Source organism: Cuculus canorus, chromosome 26 (assembly GCF_017976375.1).
Source record: "Cuculus canorus isolate bCucCan1 chromosome 26, bCucCan1.pri, whole genome shotgun sequence".
NCBI lineage: Eukaryota > Metazoa > Chordata > Aves > Cuculiformes > Cuculidae > Cuculus > Cuculus canorus.
In genome coordinates this window covers 275,401-299,972 of record NC_071426.1, presented here as the reverse complement: position 1 = coordinate 299,972, position 24,572 = coordinate 275,401, and the positions used below count along the sequence as shown (strand labels likewise).

Here is a 24,572-nt window from a genome sequence, read left to right as displayed (position 1 = left end):
CTGGGCTGTAAGTGCACCTTCCTGGCTCCTGTTGAGCTTCTTATCAACAAGCACCCCCAGTCCTTCTCCTCAGGGCTGCCTCAAATCCATTCTCTGCCCAATCCATGTTTGTCTTTCCCATTCTTAGCTCTGCAATTAAGTGAGGACCAGAGCCCCAACCCCTCCATCTCTGCCCACTTTGAGGATCCCCTTCCAGAGGGTAAGGAGGGGTGGAGAGCAGAGGATCCCATGCTGGGGAAAGGGCTCTGCCACTCCCATCCCTTAACCAGCTGCAGCAGCTTGTATTATCTTTTAACGCACCGATCTTCCTTTGAGGTTGTGCTCAGTTGCGTCTCACCCCATTATCACTCAAATGTATGTTTTATGTCTCTGCAAGGTCACACTTGATATGCGGAGGTGGAGCATCTTTGCTGCTGTGATGCCAGGGTGAGGGGCAGGAGGCAGCTGGGGCTGCCCCATCCTGTAGGATGCCTTCTCTGTAGGTACCAGCCCCACGTGCTGTTCCCAAGCCCTTTCCTCTCTCCTGGTGCTTTATCTCTCTTCTTGCTCCTTCCTCCTCTCTTCATCCTTCACCCTCCTTCTTGGAGCATCCCTTGAGGGAAACCTCTGGTCTTTGCACTCCCCAGGCAGCTGGGACTGAGCCAGGGAAGGAGCAGGAGGGATGTGAAGGGCATAGCAGGTACAAGCGCTCACCTTTACTGGATGCAGAACCTCCCTAGCAGAACCCTTTGCCCACGCAAAAAGCCCAAGTAGCTGTGGCTGCAGGTTTTAATTAAAATTAACCATTGCCCGCAGCTCCTGGACACAATTACTCAGTCACCAGGTATCGGCTCTGCTAGCACGGAGTGTAATTAAGACGTGAGCGTTTCTGCTTCTCCGCCTGCCACCTCCACCCTGATACAAAGCAATCGTTCTCCCCGTGATGCTCCTGGGCACCGCCATGTCCCCAGGGACACGCAGTGATGGGAACCCCTCCTTCCTGGGACTCCTTGGCTCCTGCAAGGCTTTGGGCCATGATAGAAATCTCTCCTCCACCCCATGCTGCGAAGCATCGTGCAATCACAGCACTGGTGTCAGCCCAACCCCTCATTAAGTGTCATGCCCCCACTCGAGTAATTACTCCTATTTATAACTGAGTGTGTGCAGCCTGCCCTCGACAAAACCCCCGGCTGCTCCACCTCTCGCGCTCCTGTCGCTGACATGGAGCAGCAGCTATTTTTATGCCTCTTCCCTGGGGATGCTTCGCTCCTGATTCCAGCCATGGGATTGAAATTCTCCTGCTCCTGCCAACCCCTTCCTGGAGTCCCTGGGGGCTGTAGCAGTAGTGCCAGCATCCTCCTGCCAGGGCAAAGGCTCTTTGGGTCCCCCCTGTAGGGGACTGAAACCCTCCAAGTGTGATCCCTTGTTATCCATCTCCAGGCAGGAGATGCTCCATGCTGGTGGATGTGGGAATGCATTAATCCAGTGGGATATCTGGAGCCCTCCAAGGACCTTGATCTCCACCAAAGGATGGAGAACAGTGTGATGCAGCGGGACTCATTGGAACAGCCGTTCAAACCAGCTCTTCCTGAGGTCCAAGGTCTTGCTGCAAGCTGAGGCAACACAGACCCAAAGAAGAAACCACTTTGGGGAGGATCCATGTCCAAATGAGGTGGTTCCGCTGTGAAAAGACCTTTTCCCCCCCTGGATATCTTTTCCTCTCCGTGCTCACCTGGGGCAGGGTGCTGGGCTGAGCCCACCTGGCGTTGATGTAGTTGAGCAGCAGCAGCAAAGGGAACCCATGGTAAAAAAGGGAACCAGTAAAAATAGAAGCCATTCTTCATTTTCACACCAGCTATTCTGGATGCGACTGCTGCATTTGAGAGGAAGCACTGCTCTGAACTCAACATTAACACCTAGCAGCGTGATTTCCCACGGTGAGTTAAGGAAGCAAAGCAGCACTTCACATGCTCTCCGCACTCCTGGGTGCCAAAGCACTCGCCAGTGGCTCAGCCCTTTACAAATCCTCGAGATGAGCTGGAAAATACCTTTATGTCTCTCTCCACGTGCAGGCCAGCTTGGGATAGGAAGGAAAATTATTTGTTCTCTATTCCAACATAAATCCAGCAAGGAAGCTGAGACTGGGCAGGGAGAACACCAGCCTTCAGCATCCCACGGGGCTGAGCATCAGGAGCTGTTTCACTTCTGACTGCTGGGACAGCAGATCTCTTGCTAGCCTGGGAACTCAACCTTCCTTAATATACCTAGGTTAGCGTGCTTATCCTTCCTTAATAGACATAGAGCATCTCACAGAACAGTGGAATGGTTTGGGCTGGACAGGACGTCAAAGCCCACCCAGTTCCACCCGTGCCGTGTGCAGGGACGCCTCCCACTGGATCAGGGGCTCCAAGCCCCATCCAACCTGGCCTGGAACCCCTCCAGGGATGGGGCAGCCACCACTGCTCTGGGCAACCTGGGCCAGGGCCTCCCCACCCTCACAGGAGAATGTTTCTGCCTAAGATCTCATTTCAATCTCCCCTCTTTCAGATGAAAACCATTCCCCCTTGTCCTCTCCCTGCCCTCCCTGATCCAGAGCCCCTCCCCAGCTTTCCTGGAGCCCCTTTCAGCTGCTCTAAACTCTCCCTGGAGCCTTCTCTTCTCCAGGCTGAACAACCCCAACTCTCTCAGCCTGTCCTTGTACAGGAGGTTCTCCAGCCCTCAGATCATCTCCGTGGCCTTCTCTGGCCTCGCTCCAACAGTTCTGTGTCCTTCCTGTGCTGAGGACTGCAGAACTGGATGCAGGGCTCATGGGGATCTTCCTGCTGGACACGCAGCTCTCTCTGGAGCTGCCAGCATCCCTGCTCCCTTGCCTTGTGTGCAGGGACACCAGGAGGACGTTAGCTCAAGTGCATAGGCAGTTTCTCTGGTTATAAGCAGTGATCTGTGCTGTTTGTCACCCTGTGCCCAGCATGACGATGCTGTGACACAGCCCCTGCCCTTGGTCCCCGCACACCTCTCAGCGAGGCGGCAAAGCCATTCATTAATCATTCCCACCACACATTGAGCCATCTGGATGGTATTGGCCCTTCTGCCACACCACAGAGGATTGTTAACACAAAGCATATGCTTTGTTTGAAATTAATAGTAATTTTAGGCTCTCACCAGCTGCTGGTAATTGGCTCCCCTTTCGCAGAGATAACTGAGAGCAGCGGGGTGGAAATTCAGACGCTCCCTGGCTCTTTTTCTAATGAGATGAGTTCCCAGGGAAGGTGGCCATTCTGCGTGGGACAGTGGTGAGGTGGTGGCTTTTAAGAACCGGTTACTCGTGTCCTGTGACGGGAACACACCGGCACTGGGGCTTTTTGGGCATCCTGGGGTCCCCTCTGCAAACGCAAATGCTCTTGGGTGCAATGTGGCTGAGCTCCCTGGGATCGATGCCAGGGGTCTGTGGGGACAGATCACATTCAACCAGGCAGTGGAAGGGTTTCAGGAGCCTCGTTTGCTGTTTAATTGTTGCCTGCAGCAGCAGAGCAGCACGGAGAGTGTATTTTCACATCTTCTTTCCTAAGCATCGTCCTGGGCAGGTGTGGGTTGGGAAGCTGGAGAGAGGGGTGGCTTTTAGTGACTGGTTATGCACCCTGTGCTACGGTGATGGGAACACGCTGGCGGTCTTGGTATCCCCTCTGCAAACCCAAATGCTCCTGGCAGTGGTGGGTGCAGGCTGGATGAAGTCTTCAAAATCGATGCCATGGGCTTGTGGGGACAGAGGACATTCAACCGGCTGTGGAAGGGTTTCAGGAGCCTCATTTGCTGTTTAATTGTTGCCATCAGCAGTAGAGCAGAGCGGAGAAGGTGTATTTTCACATATTCTTGCCTAAGCATTAGTCTGGGCAGTTGGGTGTTGGGAAGCTGGTAGGGATATTTATATTGCAGTTCTGACAAAACCTGCGTGCGGAGGAGCTCTGTAAAATAGACAGAGCATTATTTTGGTTCAAACAGTGCATATTAAAGCAAAGTGAATGTATCAAGCGCATCCGCTGTGGCACAGACATTTGGGAGCTGAGGGCTTTTAGAAAGCTCCGGATCCAATCTAGGCTTTTAAACATACCCTGCCCTGTGATGGCTCTATGGATGCAGCAGGACAAGCAGTAGGGATGCAGCAGTGGCTGGAAGGGCTCTGAAATTAGGGCTCTGGCCGCATCCTGCTTCATTGTCATTAGGGTTCAGCCGGTATCTTTAATAGGATTCCTGTAATGAAAGTGTAGGAGTAGCCCTACAATATCCAAAGAGCTAAAATGCTCTCCTGGGCTCCGTGGGGCACTGCTGTGATACTGCTTAGTGTTACTTTAGACTTCTTCAAATATTCAGCGCTGGAAAAGGGTGGGAGGGGATTTGGGGGTTCATGGTGTGGTGTGGGAACCCTTCCCCCTGCTCCCGTTGCCCTCCAGATCCCAGCGAGGCCACCGGTGCTTGCAGGGTATGGGTTTGGAGCCCAGGGGTTCTGGGAGCGGTCGAGGGAACTGGAATTGTTCATCCTGGAGGAAAGGAGGTCGAGGGGAGACCTCAGTGCTCTCTGCAGCTCCTGGAAAGGAGCTTGTGGGTAGGTGGGTGCTGGGCTCTTCTCCCAAGGAACAAGCAATGGGATGAGAGGAAATGGCCTCAAGTCACACCAGGGAAGGTTTGGATTGGATATTAGGAAAAAATTCTTTACTGAGAGAGTGGTGAATCCTAATGTCCAATCTAAATCTTCCCCCTTCCAATTCAAAGGTGTTCTCCCTTCTCCTATCACTCTATGCCCTTGTGAAAAGCCCCTCCCCAGCTTTCCTGGAGCCCCTTTCAGTAAGGTCTCCCCAGAGCCTTCTCCAGGCTGAACAATCCCAACTCTTTCAGCCGGGCCTCATACAGGAGGTTCTCCAGCCCTCAGATCATCTCTGTGGCCTCCTCTGGACTCGCTCCAACAGCTCTATGTCCTCCTTCTGTTGGGGATTCCAGAACTGGACACAGGGCTGCAGGTGGGATCCCACAGGAGACTCTGCTATGGACTGGCACCACCCCAGGCATCGTCTCAGAGGGGGCCAGCGATGGTCCTGGCACCATCGACCTGTGGGTCGGCCGACGTCCCCAGGATCGATGCCAGTGGGTCTGTGGGGATGGAGCACATTGCCCCGCAGCTGAGCCCTGGCCAGGAGAGGCCACGGGATCAATGCGGACTGAAGGAAATACGGCTGTGGACATGTGGCTTTTACAGCTTCCTTACTCAGAAAAGCTGGGTTTTATGGACTCCTGGTAATTGTCAATTAATTTTACTGAAGCCAGGGGCAGGAAGGCAGCCCAGCTCTTTAAGGGCACCCATGTAGGGGTGGGAAATGGGACAGCAGCCTCCTTTTTCCCACCTATTTGTCTGTACAGTCTGTGACAGTGCCAGGATTGATGCGATCCCTCCAAAACCCCAGCAACGACCAGTCCTGTGCTTATCTAGCCAGTGAAAAGGCAAAAAAAAGCAGCCTGGATGGACTTAGGAGTTGGCTGTAGCTCCAACCCGTGGCCACAGTCACCACCTCCCTTCTCCTCATCCCTCACCTTGTCATCAGCTCCATTTTTTCCCCATCCCGAAGGCAACCGGGAGCTCCAGAAACAAGACAGGTGGAGAGAATCCAGACCCTCCCAATTAGGCAATTTTTCTGAATGAAGGGTTCTGTTCTGCCCCTTGTCAGGAACCGGATTGACATAAATCCCAGGGCTGATTAGGGGCTTGTCATTTAGCACCTCTAATGCCTCCCTCCTAATAGTATTAAGGCCTCCTCAGCGAGACGCTAATGCAGTTTGCAGCTCCACCGTGGCGCCTGGGATTCGGCAGCCGAGCGCGCTGCAAAGTGAACGCATCTCTAATCGGAGCAGACAGTAATGAAACAATGAGCTGCCTCGACAGGGAACATGACGCAGGAAGAGGAATGGTCCAGGTATGCATCCTCACTCCGATTACTCAATGACTTAGCTCTGTCCTTCTTTCCCCATTCTCTCACGTACACTTCTTGCCTTGCTCTGCCCCTCAAAGCCTCACCATCCCAGCCTTCCCAGCACAGGAAGGACATGGAGCTGGTGGAGCAAGTCCAGAGGGGTCCACAGTGATGATCTGAGGGTTGGAGAACCTCCTGTATGAGGACAGGCTGAGAGACTTGGGGTTGTTCAGCCTGGAGAAGAGAAGGCTCCGGAGAGACCTTAGAGCAGCTTCCAGGAATGATAGGGGCTCCAGGAAAGCTGGGGAGGGGCTCCTGATCAAGATGGGCAAGGACAGAGGTTGAGAGGAATGATTTTCATCTGAAAGAGGGGAGATTGAGATGAGGTTTTGGGAAGAAATGTTCTCCTGTGAGGGTGGGGAGGCCCTGGCCCAGGTTGCCCAGAGCAGTGGTGGCTGCCCCATCCCTGGAGGTGTTCAAGGCCAGGTTGGATGGGGCTTGGAGCCCTTGATCCCGTGGGAGGTGGCCCTGGGTGGAACTGAGTGGGCTTTGAGCTCTGAACAAATCTCTGTTTTGATTAGCTGCTCTCCTAAATGATTTATAATCAGCATAACATAATAATGACAATAACTCCCTAATCAGATTAAAGCGCTCTCCATTTGTCTGGGGCTTTGCACTGTAATCTCTTCTTCCTCCTTCTGCCATCGATATGGTTTCCTCAGCCCAGCCCCTCGCTGAGCACAGCAGAGGGCTTTTCCAGCCTTTGCATCCTAGAATCATGGAATCATTAAGGTTGGAAAAGACCTCTAAGGTCATCCAACCATCAGCCCAACCCCACTGTGCCTGCTAAACCATGTCCCAAAGTGCCACGTCTACGTGTTCTTTGAGCCCCTCCAGGGATGGAGACTCCACCACTGCCCTGGGCAGCCTGGTCCAGTGCTTCACCACTCTCCCAGTAAAGGAATTTTCCCTAGTATCCAATCTAAACCTCACCTGACACAATTTGAGGCCATTTCTTCTTTACCTGGACTTTATATTCCAGGACACATCCTCTTTTCCACCCTAAAACTCTATCCGTGCAGCCGGAACAGGCAGGATGAGCCAGGAGGAATTTACTCCAGCAACAAAACCCAGCCCACGCTGCTGCCCTGCTAAAAGCTCAATTAGCACCATTCACAGTGACTCCCTCATTAGCCAGGCCAGCACAGGACAAATCTCATTGGACCCATAGGATCTGTGAGTGAAGTCCAGAAGGTGTTTCCATTTCTTTGGTTAATGAAGAAAAATAGTGCTGGAGGCGGCTGGAAGGAGAGGGTATCACATCAGGGAGCCAGGTGGGAGGACGGTGAGGAGAGAGGACTGTGTTAACACTGATTAATAATAAATCACCCCCATAATGAGCACTAATTAATAACAGCACATGCTTAAGCAATTGATTCCCAGTGAATGCCATTGTGCTGCCAGGATTCCACATTTCTCCAGTTAACCAAGCCGGTGGTACTGCTGGATGCTTCTGGCCATGATCGGGCGGGCTTCCAGGGGTCCAGAGGTGGGAACCAGCCTGGTTGCGGAGAAGGATCAGCCCTCACTGCTGTAGGAACAGACCCGAGAAAGGATGGGGAGCCACAGGTTAAGGAGCATCTCCCATCCCTCCATGCATCCTCCTAAACCTCTGCCCGTGCCAGCCAGCAGGTCCCAGGTCAGCAAGATATGCCTTGTCTGTGCTCTTCCCTGTCCAATGTTCACTTCCTGGGAAAAACACCACGAGACTTAGGTTTTCTCTTTTTTTTAGAATCACAGAATGGTTTGGTAGGGACCTCAAAGCCCATCCATTTCCACCCCTGCCATGGGCAGGGACACCTCCCACTGGATCAGGGCCTCCAAGCCCCATCCAACCTGGCCTTGAAACCCTCCAGGGATGGGGCAGCCACCACTGCTCTGGGCAATCTGGGCCAGGGCCTCCCCACCCTCATCATGAAGAATTTCTTCCTAATGTCCAATCTAAATCTTCCCCCTTCCAACTTAAAGCCATTCCCTCTTGTCCTGTCACTCCATGCCCTTGTAAAAAGTTCATCCCAAGCCTCCTTGGAGCCCCTTTCAATTCTGGAAGCTGCTCTAAGGTCTCCCTGGAGCCTTCTCTTCTCCAACCCCAACACTCTCAGCCTGTCCAGAGCAGAGGTGCTCCAGCCCTCGGATCCTCTCTGACCAGTTTCAGGTGTTTGCGCACAGAGAATATCCATGTGTGTGAGCCTAGCCAGGGTGCAGAGCCAAGCCCACCACTGCTTGCGGGAGGGGAGCACGGCTGCAGTGACCCATTTGTTCCCTGGCCCCTTCAATTCAGGGTGTGATAGATTGATACAGAGCTTTAATCAGTGTAACATATAAAGCACTTAATTTGCCTTATTAAAAGTCTGCACTTTGGATTTTCAGGATCCAGGAAATTAACTCAAGCACCTCAGCATTTATTTGATTGAAAGAGATTATAAATAATTCATGCCTTTTTCTTTGCATTCCGTGCCAGACCTGCCAGGGTGATGAGGGACCGGCAGTGGCTTCTGACATCCCTGCATCGCGGTGGTGGAACTGGTGTGCACTGGAGTGGCTCAGATGGGGTGATGGACACCAACAGAGCCTGGGGCAACCCTGAGAGATCATTCTGCGACAGAGAACCATCAGCGGATGGGCAACTGGGGATGGGTAACCATCAGCCAATAGAGATTTGGGGCTGGGGGACCATCAGCTGACGGGGATTTGAGGCTGAGGAACCATAAGACAATGGAGAATGGGGGCCGGTGCCTATCATCGTGCCCAGCTGAGGAGCTGGATGTCCCCTACAAAGGGCTGTGGAAGGCTAGAGGTGGCCTATAGGAGAAAGAGGAGGAGTGGGCTGAACCTGAACAAGTCAGACTTTGTCTGGCCATGCACTAGTCTCGATGTACTGGGAGGAGAGGAGAGGAGCCAGCCTCTGAAATCACCATGACAGTAAAGCTGAGGATTTCATCTATAATTCAGAGGAGCTGGAAAGTAGTTTAATAAAAAATCATCAAAACTAAAACAGTGGCTGAGACGGTAGAAATTTATGCCGTTGCTTTTGCTGAATGAGGATGCGGCGTGACCTTCAGACAGGCACAGTGCCCAGCCACGCCGCCGGGAGAGCCCAGAGCGGGCACATCCTGAGGGCTGAGGGCTACCTGTGGCCACCGTGCCACCTTGGGAAGGACTGAGGAGGTGAAGAACAGTGCAGGCGAAGAAAAATCTGCACGTGGGGTGTGTTTGCTGTGCAAGCCATGCATCATCCAGCTGCCTTCTTGGTGTGGGATGCACATCCCTGGAGCTGGGTGGCACCAATCAGCACAAGCTGAGGATCGCAGGACCATGTATCATCTGGTTGCATCTTGCAGTGTGGGATGTGCATCTCCAGGGCTGTGCAGCACCAACCAGCATGGGGTGAACATCCCAGGGCTGTGCATCATCCAGCTGCATCTTATGGTATGAGATGTTCATCCCTGGGGATGTGGAGCACCAGCCAGCATCCCGGAGCCATGCATTGTCCAGTTGCCTTCAAAGTGTGGGATGTGCATGGCTGGAGCTGTGCAACACCAACCAGAACAGGCTGAGGATCCCAGGACCACGCATCATCTGGTTGCATCTTGCAGTGTGGGATGTGCACCCCTGGGGCTGTGCAGCACCAACCAGCACGGGCTGAGCATCCTGTGGCCATGCATCATTCAGTTGCATCTTGTCATACAGTACACGCATCCCTGGGGACGCGGAGCACCAGCCAGCAGGGGCTGAGTATCCCAGGGGCTGTGCATCACTTAGCTGCATCTCTCGTGCATCTATAGCGATGCACAGGGGGTTCCACTGCAGGAAGAGCTGGAGTTCCCGAGGTTTGAGCGGAGAAGGAGCGGGGGGGGGGTTGTGTGTGCTTGGAGTTCAGCCCGCAGGAGCACCCGAGGCTGCGGGGATGGCTGGAGCGGAGCAGCAGTGGGGAAGAGTCCCTGCCCCGTCCAGCGGGTGCACACTGCCCCCCAGCGGCCACAGCTGGCCAGATGTGCCCCGCCGCTCCGAAGGGATGCTCGCCGAGCTCTTCACCCTGTCCTGCTCAGCCATGGGTGCGCTGAGCTGGCGGGGTCTCAGCTCCGCCGAGGATGGGGGAGAGGCGGGCTGGGAAGGGGAACTCCTTTCTTTCCCCACCCCTCTCACTGCAGATTCCTCTTTTTAGCAAACTTGAGGGCCACGTTGTCGTATTCATTGTCCCCCAACCACTCCTTGCCCTGGAGAAGGAACGGCTGCTGCAGCGGGACAGGTTTCTTGGGCACGGCGTAGTCATCTCTCTGAGGGTTGTAGGGGTACTCATGCCCCGTGGGATCCTCCGGGGCTGCCTGCAGCTTCCACGCCTCCCCCTTCACCTCCTCGGGCTCGTCGTAGACCGTGTGGGCACACGTACCCTCTGGTTCATCATAGATGTGGTAAGGCTTGGCAGCAGTGGGGCGTGGAGGGGGCTGCTTGCCCACCTGCCCCTCAGCCTCCCCAATGCTATCATAGAGGGGGTGCAGGACATCCTCAGGGTGATGGCCCCCGAATTTGTGAGCCATGAAGGTCTTGGCAATGGTGTCGAAGGGGACAGCATACTCAGATTCAGCATCCATCTTGGCTGGAGCATCCTGCCTCCAGCCCTTCTCTGGCATCGAGGGGTTTCCCCGGCGCAAGTTGCAGGGCTCGGCGTAGGGGCAGTCAGCACCACGGGAGGGCAGGAAGGTGCTCGGTGGCTCCCCAGTCCCAGAGGAGCTGCTGGGTGGCATCACCGCTTTGGCTTTTGCCACCTTCCCCATGGAGGTGGGCTCCTGCAAGGGGCTTTTGGTGCCACCGAGCTGCTCGTGCCCCTGCGCCCAACTGGGCTTCTTGGCATGGCCAAGTGGCCGGGAGGCATCGTCCCCAGGGCCACTCCACCGTGGCTCCTCAGCCCCCCGGCCCCGATGCACGTTGATGGCTGACTCAATTACCTGGAAGATCTCGTTGCCTTGCCTGGTCTCAAACTCAAAGTTGCCTTCTCCGGATGCACAGCGCCGGCCGGCCTCGAAGGAGAAGGTCACCTGGGGACGGATGGGATCAGGTCCCCGTGCCGCAGCCCACCGCCACCCACCCTTCCTGCGTCCCACTCACCTTATCCCGCCCAAAGCGCCGCAGGAAGCGGTAGGGCCAGCTGTAGATGATCTCCAAAGTCTGGAAATCCAGCAGCTCCAGTGCCTCCTCACCAGCTCGCAGAATGCACCGGCCCCAGAGCCGGCAGCGCTCAGAGGACTCTGTGGCCCTCATCGTCACCTCGAATGCTTGCCCCAAGCCAGCTGAGGATGGAGAAGGGTGGCATTTAACATGTGCAAGGAGCAGAGCTCCTCCTTGCAAGAGCAAAGCAGCATTTCCCACCCTAGAGAGACGCCATGGGGCTCATGACCCAGCAACTGGGGCAGCAGCATCCGGCTGATAAGGGCTCATGGGCTGCAGATGTGTGGGAGCTGCCTGATAGCTGCTGCACAGCGAAATGCAGCCCTGCCAAACCGCAGAGCAGGAAGAGAACATAGAGGCTATTTCAGGAGAAGACCTCCCAGCATGTTGCCTGCACACAGCCACAGCAGGAGCTTCCCCCCTGCTGCAAACCCAGCCAAGGTGTCTGGTGATGAGACACTGTGGGACCCCACCTGGAGCCCTGTGTCCAGGTCTGGGATCCCCAGCATAAGAAGTACATGGAACTGTTGGAACGGGTCCAGAGGAGGCCATGGAGGATCCAAGGGCTAGAGAACCTCCTGTACGAGGACAGGCTGAGGGAGTTGGCCTTGTTCAGCCTGGGGAAGGGAACGCTCTAAGGAGACCTTAGAGCAGCTTCCAGTACTGAAAGGGGCTCCAGAAAAGCTGGGGAGGGGCTCTGGATCAGGGAGGGGAGGAAGAGGACAAGGGGGAATAGTCTTAAGCTAAAAGAGGGGAGATTGAGATGAGATCTTAGGGAGAAATGTTTCACTGTGAGGGTGGGGAGGCCCTGGCCCAGGGTGCCCAGAGCAGTGGTGGCTGCCCCATCCCTGGAGGGGTTCCAGGCCAGGTTGGATGGGGCTTGGAGCCCCTGATCCAGTGGGAGGTGTCCCTGCCCATGGCAGGGGGTGGCACTGGATGAGCGTTGAGGTCCCTTCCGACCCAAGCCATTCCGTGATCCCATGACATGTGCTGCCTCTTGTGCAAGCAAACCCAGGTCCCCAGCTCCCTCCCCACCTCCTGGTCCCTACCTTTGCCCCGAGAGCTGTAGAGGGAGTTTTCCTCCATGGAGAACTCGCCATCGGTGCCCAGCGCGCTCTGATGACCATCCTTGCCTGCTGCCTGCTCTTCCCTGCTCCTCTGCGAGGGAAAGAGCAACGAGTGAGTGAGGGCACTGCACAGCATCTGTCCTGCCTTCCCCATCGCAGCCAACCCTTGGGGTTCTCCCACATGGATTCCACTGTCTCCCATACCCCACTTCTCCCTGTCTGGCACATACCGGGAAGGCCAGCTCGCACAGCTTCTGGATCCAGCCAGCCACCTCGGTGCCATCAGTGGCCAGGAGGTACCGCTTGTCTGTAGTCTCCAGCAGGAAGGGGACGGTGTCCTTGGGGCAGCCAGCATCGCCGCTCACCTCTGCCACGTGCACGCAGTCACTCAGCTTGACCAGCCGCTTGCTGCTCTCGCCCTTCCACAGCTTTTCGGCGGCCTGTGGTGCTGAGCCCTCAAATAGCTCCAGGCGGGCGATGGAGCAGGAGCTTTCCCGGTAGAGGACGCCCCAGAACTTCTTCCATTTCTGCCATGGAGAGAAGCAGTGAGAAGAGTGAAAACCCAGCACTGACCGGCTCTGCTTGCACCCTTCCAGCAGTTTTCATCCCCTTGGAATCACATGTGAGCAAAGGGCAGGACATTGGAGCAAACCCCTCCATGTCCAGACAGGTTCTTGCACCCTTGGCCAGGCTGGTTGGTCAAAGCAGGGCATGAGATGAACTGGGCAGCATGGGGAAAAGCATTCCTGACACATGGAATAGCCAGTGGCAAGGCTTTTCCAGATAAGAAAGGCCTCAGCAGCATCACAGGCTGACCTAGCACTGGGATCCATCCCACGTCTCCATCCTCCCAGAGATGGGAGAGAAAGTTTTGCACCAACATTTGAGCATCCTCCACAGCAGCTCCACACACTGGAGACCTGGTGGACCCAGCAGGCTTTGCCTTTTTTTCTGGGGACCATGAAGGTGGTCTCCTTCACCATGACTGTTCTCCTGCCTTGCCCATGCCTTCGGAGCCCCTGCGGAAGGTGACCGTGGGAAGCAAGACTCGGCTCTTCCTCCCACCCAGGCACAGAGCCGGAGACGCCCTGATGGCTCCTTCCCCTTCTTGCACAAGCCATTGCCAAACACCGGCCATTCTCAGCCACTGAAGCAACGCGGCACTGTGGTTGCAGCAGCTTCTGCTGCAGCTCTGGCTTGCATCAAAGAGCCTCTGCCGGGGGACCTGGTGGGGAGGTCCTCTTGGTAGCTTGTCCCCAGTTCCTTCCTTGTAATCAGTGCCTTCTTTATTCCCAGAACATTCCTTGCCGCCAGCGCTTTCCTTGTCCTCAGCACCTTCCTTCTCGCAAGCACTTTCCTTGTTCCCAACACTTACCTTGTCCTTGGCACGTTCTTTGTCCCCAGTGCCTTCCTTGTCCCCAAAACCCTAACACGCTGGTGGAGAGCTGAAGGATGGTTGGGCAGCCAACGGGTGGGAGCATCCCATTCCCTTTGACTGCAACCCCCCCGGTAGTCCCACATCCAGCCCAGCCAAGCCACAGAGCATCTCCTCACCACCTCCTCACCTTCCCAAAGGTCTGCTGCAGCTGGAGGTAGAGCACACCCTGCTTCACCACCACCTCCTCCATCCTCCAGCCAGCAGCATCCTCCGCTGCTGCCCCTCCGTTGCCGTCCCCCCCCCACCCCACAGCTCCGGGGGGGTCTCAGTCTGTCTGCACACCCCTGTCCCGCTGCCGAGCTGACGGGTTGCACTGTCTAAGCATGTGACGTGTGGTTGGGTTCTTCTGTTTCCTACACTCGCGCCGCGTGGGCTTGGGCTTCCTGCGCCTCTGAATTTACCATAAAGGGCAGCCAGCGACACACAGCCCTGCCTCAGCTTTCCCGTCTGTGAAATCGCTGTTTAATATCTTCATAGGTGATATTACCAAGACATTGAAGGCACCCTCGGCAAGTTTGCAGATGACACCAAGCTGAGGGGTGCACCTGGCACACCAGAAGGACGGGAAATCATCCAGAGGGGCCTGGAGAAGTGGGGCTGTGAGAACCTCAGGAGGTTCAACAAGGCCAAGTGTAAGGTCCTACACTTGGGTCGGGGCAATCCCCGGTTTCAGTACGTGATGGGGGATGATGTGATTGAAAGCAGCCCTGCAGAGAAGGATTTGGGGGGTTCTGGTCGATAAGAAGCTCGACACGAGCCAGCCACATGTGCTCGCAGCCCAGAAACCAACCGTGTCCTGGGCTGCATCCAAAGCGGTGTGGCCAGCAGGGAGGGATGGGATTCTGCCCGTCTATTCCTCTCTTGTGAGACTCATCTGGAGGATTGTGTCCAGTTCTGGAGTCCATAAGAAGGAGAGGGAGCTGTTGGAACGGGTCCAGAGGAGGCTACAAGGATGATCCGAGCACCTTCCCTACGAGGACAGGCTGAGAGAGTTGGGGTTGTTCAGCCTGGAGGAGAGAAGGCTCTGAGGAGACCTTAGAGCAGCTTCCAGTACCTGAAGGGGCTCCAAGAAAGCTGGGGAGGGGCTGATCATAAAGGCTTGTGGTGGCAGGATGAGGGGGAATGGAGATAAACTGGAGAGGGGCAGATTTAGACCAGATATAAGAAGGAATTTCTTCACGATGAGGGTGGGGAGGCCCTGGCCCAGGTTGCCCAGAGCAGTGGTGGCTGCCCCATCCCTGGAGGTGTTCAAGGCCGGGTTGAATGGGGCTTGGAGCCCCTGATCCAGGTGGGGTGAAACTGGCTGGGCTTTGAGGTTCCTTCCAACCCACACTAGTCTATGACTCTATGAAGTGGGTCCAGCAGCTCCAAGGGATGCTCCAGTGGGAAAATGACCCCTTGACTCTGCTGAGCTGCCCACTCCCAAGCACAGTGCAGAGCCCAGTCAAACCAGTGGTCCCAGTAAGGAGCGATGAGGAGGAGGGAGGAAAAGGCTGTGGGCAGCACTGGGGTGTTAAACCAGCACCCTGCACCAGTGCTCCCAGTTACCCCAGTCCAGTATCAGTGCTTCCAGTGCCCCAGCGTACAGCGCCAGTGTTCCCAGTGCCCCAGTAGCACCTGTACCACCTCTCCCAGTTACCCCAGTCAGGGAGAAGCCTTGTACCCTAGCAGCCTCTGCACCAGTGCCCCCAATTAGCACAGTAGCAGAGCTTCCAGTGCCCCCACTGTACGGCACTAGTGCTCCCAGGGCCCCAGTAGCCCCTGCACCAGTGCTCCCAGTTACCCTAGTCAGGGAGAAGCCTTGTGCCCTAGCAGCCCCTATGCCAGTGTTCCAAGTTACCCCAGCACCAGTGCTCCCAGTGCCCCCAGTGGCCCAGCAGCCCCTGCCCTGGTGCCCAGACGTGCATGGGATGACAGGGGCAGGAATAGGAGCTGGAGCCTCGGCACTGGCTAGGATAACTGGGAGCACTGGTGCAGGGGCTGCTGGACCACCTGTGCTGTGCAGCTACCTCCTGTGCTGCACTAGGAGCACTGGTGCAAGGAGCTGGCTGCAGAACCGTGGTTGTAAGACAATGGAAGGACTCGTGCTTGGGGAATTGGGAGCACTGGTGCAGGGTTGAAGGAACTGGGAGCACTGGTGCGGAGCCTGCTGGGCCACTGGGGTCACTGGGAGCACTGGTGCAAAGAGCTGGCTGCAGAGATGTGGTTGTAGGACACTGGGAGCACTGGTGCATGGACTGAAGGAACTGGGAGCACTGGTGCAGGGGCTGGGTGGAACTGGGAGCATTGGTGCAGAGACTGCTGTGGCATTGGGAGCACTGATGCAAAGAACTGCAGGCAGGGACATGGTTATAGAACACTAGGAGCACTGATGCAGGGCGTACTAGGGCAGGAAGCTTGTCCCTCACTAGGGAAACCAGAACCATTGCTGCCGAGCACTCGAGGCACTGGGGGGGACGCGGCCCCTTTAAGGGCGCTGTCAACAAACCCGCCCGTCCGCGCGTCGCTCCCGTCGTGACGTCACCGCGCCGCAGCGGGGACTCGACTATCGCTTCTGCACATGCGCGACGCTCGCGGTGCAGGGAGCTGAGAGCTTACGTCGGGCATCTACGCATGCGCTTAGGCTAGTGGGGGTGAGTGGGTGTGGCCATAGGGAGAATCGGGTGTGGCCATAAGTAGAAGGGCGTGTCTGATGGCTCTGCGCGTGGGCAGTCGTCAGGGAGGCTCGGAGAGGGGGCGTGGTCAACTCTTTCTGAGGCGGGGGAGTGTCCGGAAGCGCTGCGCATGCGGAATCCGAGGAGGGGCATGGTCAGTGCTTTGCGCATGCGCGCCGGGAGGAAGGGGCGTGTCCGTAAGCTCCACGCATGCGCAGCGCGCGGTGGGGGGGCCGTTGGGCGCCGGGGGGAGTGGAGCATGAATGGAGCAAAATGGCGGATCATGTGCAGGTGAGGGGGGGCTGCGCCGCCCCACGGCCCCAACGGCCCCGGCTTTCCCTCCCTCTTCCGGCCCACCGGGCGCTGCCCCGGGGCCGGGGTTGGGCGGGGTAGAGGGGGTGCGGTGCGGCCTGGCCCGGCCCGGCGCGGGGAGGCGGGGGTGGCGGCAGCGGGCCTGCAGGCCCTGAGGCGCCGTGGAGCGGCCGCCGGGGCGCAGCGCCGCCTCTGGGGGATAGGCCGCGGCGGAGGGATGCGTGGCGAGTGCTGTGGGGGAAATGGGGGCGAGCAGCCTGGCTTGGCCGGTGGCACGGGCCTCCCCGTGCGCTGGTGGGGCCTCCCTGAGCACCTGCCGGGGCTTCACCGCTTACCCGTGCACCGGTCGGGCCTCCCCGAGCACAGGACGTGGCTTCACCTCCTCTCTGTGTAGTGCTGAGGCCTCTCCGTGCACGGGCCGGGGTTCCCCCCACTCCCTGTGTTGCGGTGGAGTCTCCCCGTGCACCGGCCGCGGCTTTACCGCCTCCCCGTGCACCGCTGAGTCTCTCCGTGTACCGTCTGGGCTTCCCTGTGCTCTGGCCATCTTCCCGTGCACCAGTCGGGGCTCTCCTGTCCCCCCATGCACTGCTGAGGTCTCCCTGTGCACCGGCCCTGGCTTCACCACCTCCCGGCTCACCTGCCAGGCCTCCCTCCTCTCCCCTGTTCCCCAGCCCAGAGTCCCCCCTCCCGTTTCCCCGTGGTCTCTGCCTCCTCCCACTGCCACCGTGGAGTTTTCCAGCAACGTCGGTAGCAAACAGTTGGGAAAAGGACTCTGGGACCCCACTTGGACACAACCAGAGCCCCATCTCCCGCCACCCTTCTCCCAGGGTCTCTCAGCCTCCATCCCACCTTTGGGATACACATTCCTGCCTCTTGCAGCCAGGCTTGGTTTTTGTTCCAGCAACGAGAGAGAGTCTTGATCTGTAAGTAAAGTGGTTTGGTTGGTGTTATAAACAACCCCCTGCGTGGAGAAGAGCGTTGAGGTCATGGACAGGAGCCGGGAGGCAAATCCAAGGTGACAGTGGATCTGACAGAGGGGCAAGATGGGAAAACTCGCGTCCCAAATAGTGGGGCCGAGTGGAAGCCCCTCAGCATTGATGGAAGGACAGGATGGAAAGCCCTCAGCATTACTGTACAGGTCATAAGGAAGTCTCTCGGCTTTGATGTAGGGGTTGGATGGAAGCCCCTCGGCTTTGAGGGACAGGCAGGATGGAGACGCCTTAGCTTTGATGTAGAGCGTGGATGGAAGCCCCTCAGCTCTGCTGGGGTGGCTAGGTGGAAGCCATTCCATATTGACAGAGGGGTCAGGTGGAAGCCCCTTGGCTCTAACGTAGGCATCAGATGGAAGCCTCTTGGCTCTAATGTAGGGGTCAAATGGAAGCCCCTCAGCTTTGACAGAGGGGTTAGGTGGAAGCCCCTTGGCTCAGATGGAGTGTTTGGATGGAACACTGCGATTATTGCTGATGGTGACTTCAAAAGTTAAAACTAGGCCCAGGTCGGGGAATGGTGATGGGTTTTGCATACTGTTTGAGTTGAACTTGCCAAGGATTTGCAGGTGTCTGAAGGGCCAGCTGATCCGTCATGGTGGTTACATATTATCTATGCAACTTTTAAATAAATATGTTCTTCCCATCATCCCTGCACAAACCACAAGGGTGAGCAGTTTATTAACTCTATGCAGAGCCGGGCAGCGCTCAGGTTGTCTGGCAAGCGTTCCCTTGGGTGATGTCAGGGAAGGAGAGGAATTCCTGCATCGTTAAACAATTCGCAGGCTCTGAATTTAGCAAAGAATCTATGAAATTGTTTATTGTGAGTTGAGCTCTACCTTTAAAACTCAGCTAGAGGGACACTGAGGGCAGTGAAGCAGCATCTCTCATTGCTTTAAAACTGTGCTTCGTGCCCTGCTTTTCTGTGTTAAATATTGAATTGAGCAAATGGAAATCAGAGCCGTAAGAACAGGGTTGCAGTCGCTGTATTCAACTTGGTTAAAGTTTAACGGCAGGGGTTTGGAAGATGTTTCACTCGGAGGAAAACTGATTTGCACACACAGGCACCTGCAGCTCGGGGCGGTTCCTGTACGGGGCAAACAGCTGACAAAATCGTTATGTGCTCTAACTGGATGGGGTTTGCTTGCTCTTTATTGCCGTGTCTTCTCTCTGCTGCAGGTAAAGGCTCTGAAGAGCCTATCAAAGGGAGACTGTGAGGTTCCCTTTATAACTGGATTTTTGCTGCTGGAGGAAATAATGGGGTTTATTAATAAACTTTAGGTGTGAGATCTGCCTGAAGCACCAGGCTGATGGACGTGATTTGAGCTACATTGCAAGACTCCTCTCAAACGTCATGTTTGTTTAACAGAGCGGTTCCAAGTTACCCAGCGTCGCAGGATCTTGGTCCTGTGCTGTAGGAGTAGGTCCTATTGTAAGGGGAACAGGGATTTGTAAGGAAACCTTGGCTGTCAAAGCTGTGTGGAATTTAGCAGGTTAGGAAAGTCTTGCTGCTGCTCTGTGATAGCTTCAGTTTGGGAGTTCTATGTTTGCAGTGGAACTTCTGGAACCATACCTGCTGCGTGGTGAAACACAAACCCATCGTTTATAGACTGCACCTGGGCTGAAGTTATTTACTTTACAGTGTTGAGCAACAGTGAGGGTGATGGCAAACTTTTAAGGTCATGATGAAGGAGAATATCTTGTTTTCGTCTTTGAAAACAGATGTCGTTTGGATGGTGAGCGGGGCAACCCGTGGTGTTGGTGGGAACGGTGCAGTCAGAGCCGTCTGTGGGGCTTTCCCTTGAGCAGCGCTTCATAGGGGCACTGTTCAGCGCCTGGAAACAGAAGCAGCACTGATACAGGAGCAGGGAGAATCAGATGATTCTGTGTGGCTGGGAGTCCTAAGGTCCTAAACCAAATCACTGCACAGTGACTTTTCCACTGCTCACAAAGCTTGTACAGCCTTGTTTTGGATTTGTACTCTAGGTCTTGTGAGCATCACTTGAACTCGCTCACAGCAGAGGCAGAGGAAAGCAGTGAGGATGTCATTGCAATTAGCTCTGCAGGTTAATACAAGTCCTCTTCCAGCTTTTTTTTTTTTACCCTTCTTGGAAACAGGTCTATATTATATTTGTTTTTCTTCCACTTTCCTTGCCCCTTAGATGTTTCTGTGTTGCTGCCCTAAACCAGGACACACTGTGTGTGAACATTCTACGGGAGAGCGTTTTGTGCAGGATGATGCTGAATTCTGTGACTTTGAATTCTTCATTCATCTCGAATTTAAAAAAAAACATTGCAGTGATTAAAAATTGTCACTCTGACATGTAGTATTGCCTGTTCTCAGTCCTTGACTCCACAGCTTTGACAGCCAGAGATTTGGGCCAGCGTGAGGCAGCGTGTCAGGTGCCAAGGGGCTGCTTGTAATCAAAATGTTGGCTTGGAGAGGAGCAGCTGGAGAAGAAGAACCTAGGGGTGCTGGGCAATAGTCAGCTGAACGTGAGCCAGCAGTGGCCCAGGTGGCCAAGAAGGCCAACAGCATCCTGGCTTGCATCAGGAATAGTGTGGCCAGCAGGAGCAGGGAAGTGATTGTGCCCCGTACTTGGCACTCTTGAGGCTGCACCTTGAATCTTGGGTTCAGTTTTGGGCCCCTCACTCCAAGAAGGACATTGAGATGCTGGAGTGCATCCAGTGAAGGGGATTGGAGCTGGGGAACGGTCTGGAGTCCAGGAGTTCTGCGAGCAGCTGAAGGACCAGGGGCTGTTTAGCCTGGAGAAGAGGAGGCTGAGGGGAGACCTCATCATGATCCACAACTGCCAAAAAGGAGGTTTCAGCAAGTTAGAGGTTGGTCTCTTTTCCCTGGTAGCCAGTGACAGCACAAGGAGAAATGGCCTCGGGATGCGCCAGGGGAGATTTAGGTTGGATATCAAGAGGAATTTCTTGACTGAAAGGGTTGTCCACCTTTGGGCCAGGCTGCCCAGGGAGGTGGTTGAGTCGCCATTCCTGGAGGGGTTTAAAAGATGAGCAGGTGTCATACTTGGGGACATGGTCTGGTGGCAGCCTTAGCGCAGGGCTGGACTGATGGTTGGACTGGATGATCTTGAAGGTCTTTTCCAACCAAAACCATTCTATGCCATAACAAATCCAGTGTCTGAAAAGGAAACCACATCCGTTTTTTTTTTGCTTCCTCACTATCCAGTTTGAGTTTCAGGACTGAGCATTTCAAATCCCAGAGGTTGGCATGGAGTTTTCCATCATTTTACCTGGTAAATGAGCTGACAGTGCTTTGCTCCAAGCTGTAAAAGGTCCGTGTTTGGATCAGTTGTGTGTGTGCAGGTTCAGGAGCTCTGCCGGGCACTGCAGAGACGAGCAACTGCTGTCATCTCAGTGGGAAGAACACCCTGTAGAAGTATATTTGGGTGCCACTCTGTCCTCACATCCCTCATGTTGGTGGCTCTTGTTCTCTTCTAGACTATTTCCTAGGGCAATTCTTTCTCCATCCCTGGAACTTTTCTCCCTAGTGTGTTTCTGTATTCTAAAGGATGCTGGTTTGGCTCTAATGCAGAATCTAATTTGGCTCTTCAAATCTATAACGTTCGGCTCGCTCCAGAGGAAACCCTGGAGACCGAGGTGCGTGTTTCCTATTGGATATCTCGGTAACCTTGTCCTTGCTTGGTAAAAGAGTCGCAGCGCAGCCTGCTGCCCAGCTACCAATTGCTTGGGATACTTTTCAATTTGTTTTAGTTCCAGCTTTTACATTCTGCAAGCCATTGGAGCTCTATCTCAGAGCAGCCCACAGCAGTGCTTTGGGCCCAGGGAGGGGGAAGCACAGCTCTGACTGAAAATAGAGCAAATTTCTTTTGCAAATTAGGCTTTTTTTTTTTTTTTTTAAGTTATGTCCTTTTTTTAACTGCCCTGCTCCACACTGGAGTTGTAGGATACCAGGGGTAGGTGTTTGGAGCTGGATTTCAGCTGAAGGAAGGAGGGACAGAGTTGCAATTCAGTGCCCCAAGATCAAACCTTGACCTAAAAAATGTGGATGCTCCTTTTCAGTGCCACCAGGAGTTTATTCCCTGTCCCTTGGGGCTACTTGGGAGGTTCCTTCGGGTGCAGGTAAGGTGTCTGGTACATTGGTGCTGGCAGCAGACAGCTCTGCTTCTGCTCCCGCTGATGCTGTTCTATCCAGGACAGCTCACCTGAAGATTCCAAATTCCGGCAGCATGAAGTGGGAAGGCAAAGCTCTGCTTGTGTGCACTGGATGCTTGGAGTGGTGGTGTAAGAAGGGCAGAGCGGGACTTTGAGCAGGTGGGCAGGTGGATGGTGGTCTCTCCCTGCTCCAGCGGCCTAGCTGTGCACCTCATCTAGCCAGCGCTAATGCCATCAGAGAGGATTTGTTCATTTTAATCATTTTAAGAGAACACTGAATGCTCTGTAGCTAGGGAACTCTGTTACTGTTAATAAAGCCTCGCTGCCCTTGGTTCTGGGCACTGTGGTTGTGTTTTGAGGCTGTAGGGCTCAGGCTTAGTAAAGCAAAGGCCAATAAGTTACATTTTTACTACTAAAATTTGCCAGCAAACGTGTAATTTTTGTCTTTCTGCTTCTAAACTGTGTTTTTAAGGAGATATTTATGAGTAGCTTCTGCTGCTTTCCTGGTGATACAGCCATGTGGCTTCACTGCAAGCATCTCAGGGTGTTTTTGCAGGAGTAACCAGTGTTCTGTGTCTGAGGACACTCTTGTTTTCCTCACCGTAATTATACTGGCACATCTTTGGCCTTTTGTCTTGGTCCAACCTGGCTCCCAGGAATTTCTGCACATCTTCAATTTTGATTTGCAAGAGGCTTTTTATCAGGGTTAGGGAAGATGATTTTCAGCTGAAAGAGGGGAGATAGAGATGAGATCTTAGAAGGAAATGTTTTGCTGTCAGTGTGGGGAGGCCCTGACCCAGGTTGCCCAGAACGGTGGTGGCTGCCTGATCCCTGGAGGTGCTCAAGGCCAGGCTGGATGGGGCTCTGTGGGAGGGCAGAGGTCCTTGTGTGCTGTGGTGCCTATCATCCTGCAGAACCCGGAGCACAGGTTACACCCAACACTGTTTGCTCACAGGAGCATCTGACAGGCCAGAATTTACCTGGTACAAGTCCTGCGTGTAAATCAACACCAAGCTCTGGACTAAGAAGCAGTGTTTTAGCGTTAGGAGAGTAAAACACATTCCATCTTTTAGCAGACCTTCTCCTCTGTCCCTTGTTTGAGATCATTTCTACTGTATACGTGGTGTAAGAACCCTTCTTTCTGCTCGCAGTGTTTTGGTAGTTTAAAGTGTGGGTTTCTAGCTGAACTTGTTAAATTGAAATTTACAGTTCTTCTATCATATTGTTCAGTATCCTTGTATAATGACGGGGATGTTATTGCGGTATCATCCTGGGTTTGGGTTGAATTCCTGTTTGAAAACTCAATGCCCTCATATCACCAGGTCAGTATTTGAACGTGGTGATTACAAGAGTTATAGTCCAAGGACATTGTGCTGCGAAATGCTAATTCTGTTGTTTGTCTTCAAGCCCTTGATAAAGTCTGTGGCCAACGCTAGTTTAACCAGTAAGGTGAAGGTGATGTGCAGTTCTTGGATCCCTTTGCTGTTTCTGGATGGTGAGATGAAGCAGCCTTGTAGTAGCTTCAGTGTTTCATACGGTTGGAGGAACCTCCAGAGTTTTCAGGGTGTCTGGAAGGCTTCTGTTCACCTTGGAGCAGAGCTTTGGGTCTCAAACAAATCCACATGCTGTGAATTCAATGCAATTGCAGATCTGTTGCCATGAGGGGCTTGGGTTTGAGTTGTTGGGGTCTTTGGTAGTTGATTCCCATTTGGGTGAAACTTCCCACTGGCAGTGCTGTGACTTGTGGTATCGATCGTAACACCTGAAGGTGGCTTGTTCTGCAAAGCTGTGGCCCCAAAAGTTGGCTGCGGTCCCTGTCAGAGAAGATGAGACCCAGAAATGTAAAAGCCAGCTTGCCCTGTAGTGCAGTTGCCTTCATTTTCCTCCCTTGGCTCTGATATCTGCTGTGAGGCTGCTTACCCCTCGTTCCATATCCTGAACATGGTGGAAGGGTTGAAAACTGTTTTCTTTTCCACCTGTATAAGGAAATACAAGGGAAGTTGGGGGAAGAATCTGTCACCTAAAAAGCCATTTTCTGTTCATTTGGATCATTTTGTAAATTAACGTTTCTTCCTAGAGTTCAAAGAAATAATATTGCTCAGTGAAAATCAGCAGAATGGAAGGTGTGTTACTGGTGTTAGGGTGGTACTCTACCGCGAAGCCCACCGGGATTACCCTGCTATCAAAACAGATAAGGAGTGATCCCCCACAATGCTAACAGTGCCACATGGAGCATTGTTTCGTAGCTCCAGCTCCTGCTCCCATCATGTAGCAACAGCGCTTCCAGTCTGTCTATACCATACAGACCTGTGCAGGCAAAGAACCCTGGTGCCTCTTGTCTGGTTCTGTAGTTTTGAGGCACAAAATATGGGCTGTCTCCTTCCAGAATAACCATCAGAGGTGTCTTTCAGACTGAATACCCAGAGCCTGATCCTGTTTGCTCCCTAGAGCTGTAATTACACCTGGAGGTGTCCGGGATCCACTGCTAATATTCATAATAGGAAAAATGCTTCTGTCTGCTGTGAGAGGTGTAGCGACCTTGGGATCTGCCTGGTCCCTGTGCCCTCACTCCAAATGGGGAATGCTGCTTGCATGGCAGACTCCTGTCTTTTTATAATACGTCCTGTGGTTTTTACTAACAGGTAGAAAAGATTTAAAGAGGTTTGACTCATTCCTGTCTTCATTTATCCAGTGTTGTTGTTGGTGTCCTTGCTGTTTCCTAATTTCTTGATTGCCGCTCCTTAGGAAACAGACAGCCTTTACCAAACAAAAAGCTCTCAGATGCACAGGGAATGTTCGGCTGTGATGGA

General features: G+C 54.2%; 2 protein-coding genes across 2 annotated transcripts in view; one reads left to right on the top strand and one right to left on the bottom strand.

Moving 5' to 3' along the window:
- Positions 1-8,142: 8,142 nt before the first annotated feature.
- Positions 8,143-14,026, bottom strand: DOK2 (docking protein 2). Its single transcript, XM_054088914.1, has 5 exons — positions 13,795-14,026; positions 12,460-12,756; positions 12,212-12,320; positions 11,103-11,284; positions 8,143-11,032 (listed from the first exon to the last, which is right to left on the bottom strand). The coding sequence occupies exons 1-5, from the start codon at positions 13,855-13,857 to the stop codon at positions 10,139-10,141; spliced, it is 1,545 nt and encodes a 514-aa protein (XP_053944889.1). The 5' UTR covers positions 13,858-14,026; the 3' UTR covers positions 8,143-10,138.
- A 2,466-nt stretch (positions 14,027-16,492) lies between these two features.
- Positions 16,493-24,572, top strand: part of XPO7 (exportin 7) — a 48,127-nt gene continuing 40,047 nt past the window's right edge. The window contains exon 1 of the mRNA XM_054088863.1: positions 16,493-16,612. Within this exon, the coding sequence (XP_053944838.1) occupies positions 16,532-16,612 (81 nt within the window). The 5' untranslated portion in view covers positions 16,493-16,531. The remainder of the gene's footprint in view (positions 16,613-24,572) is intronic.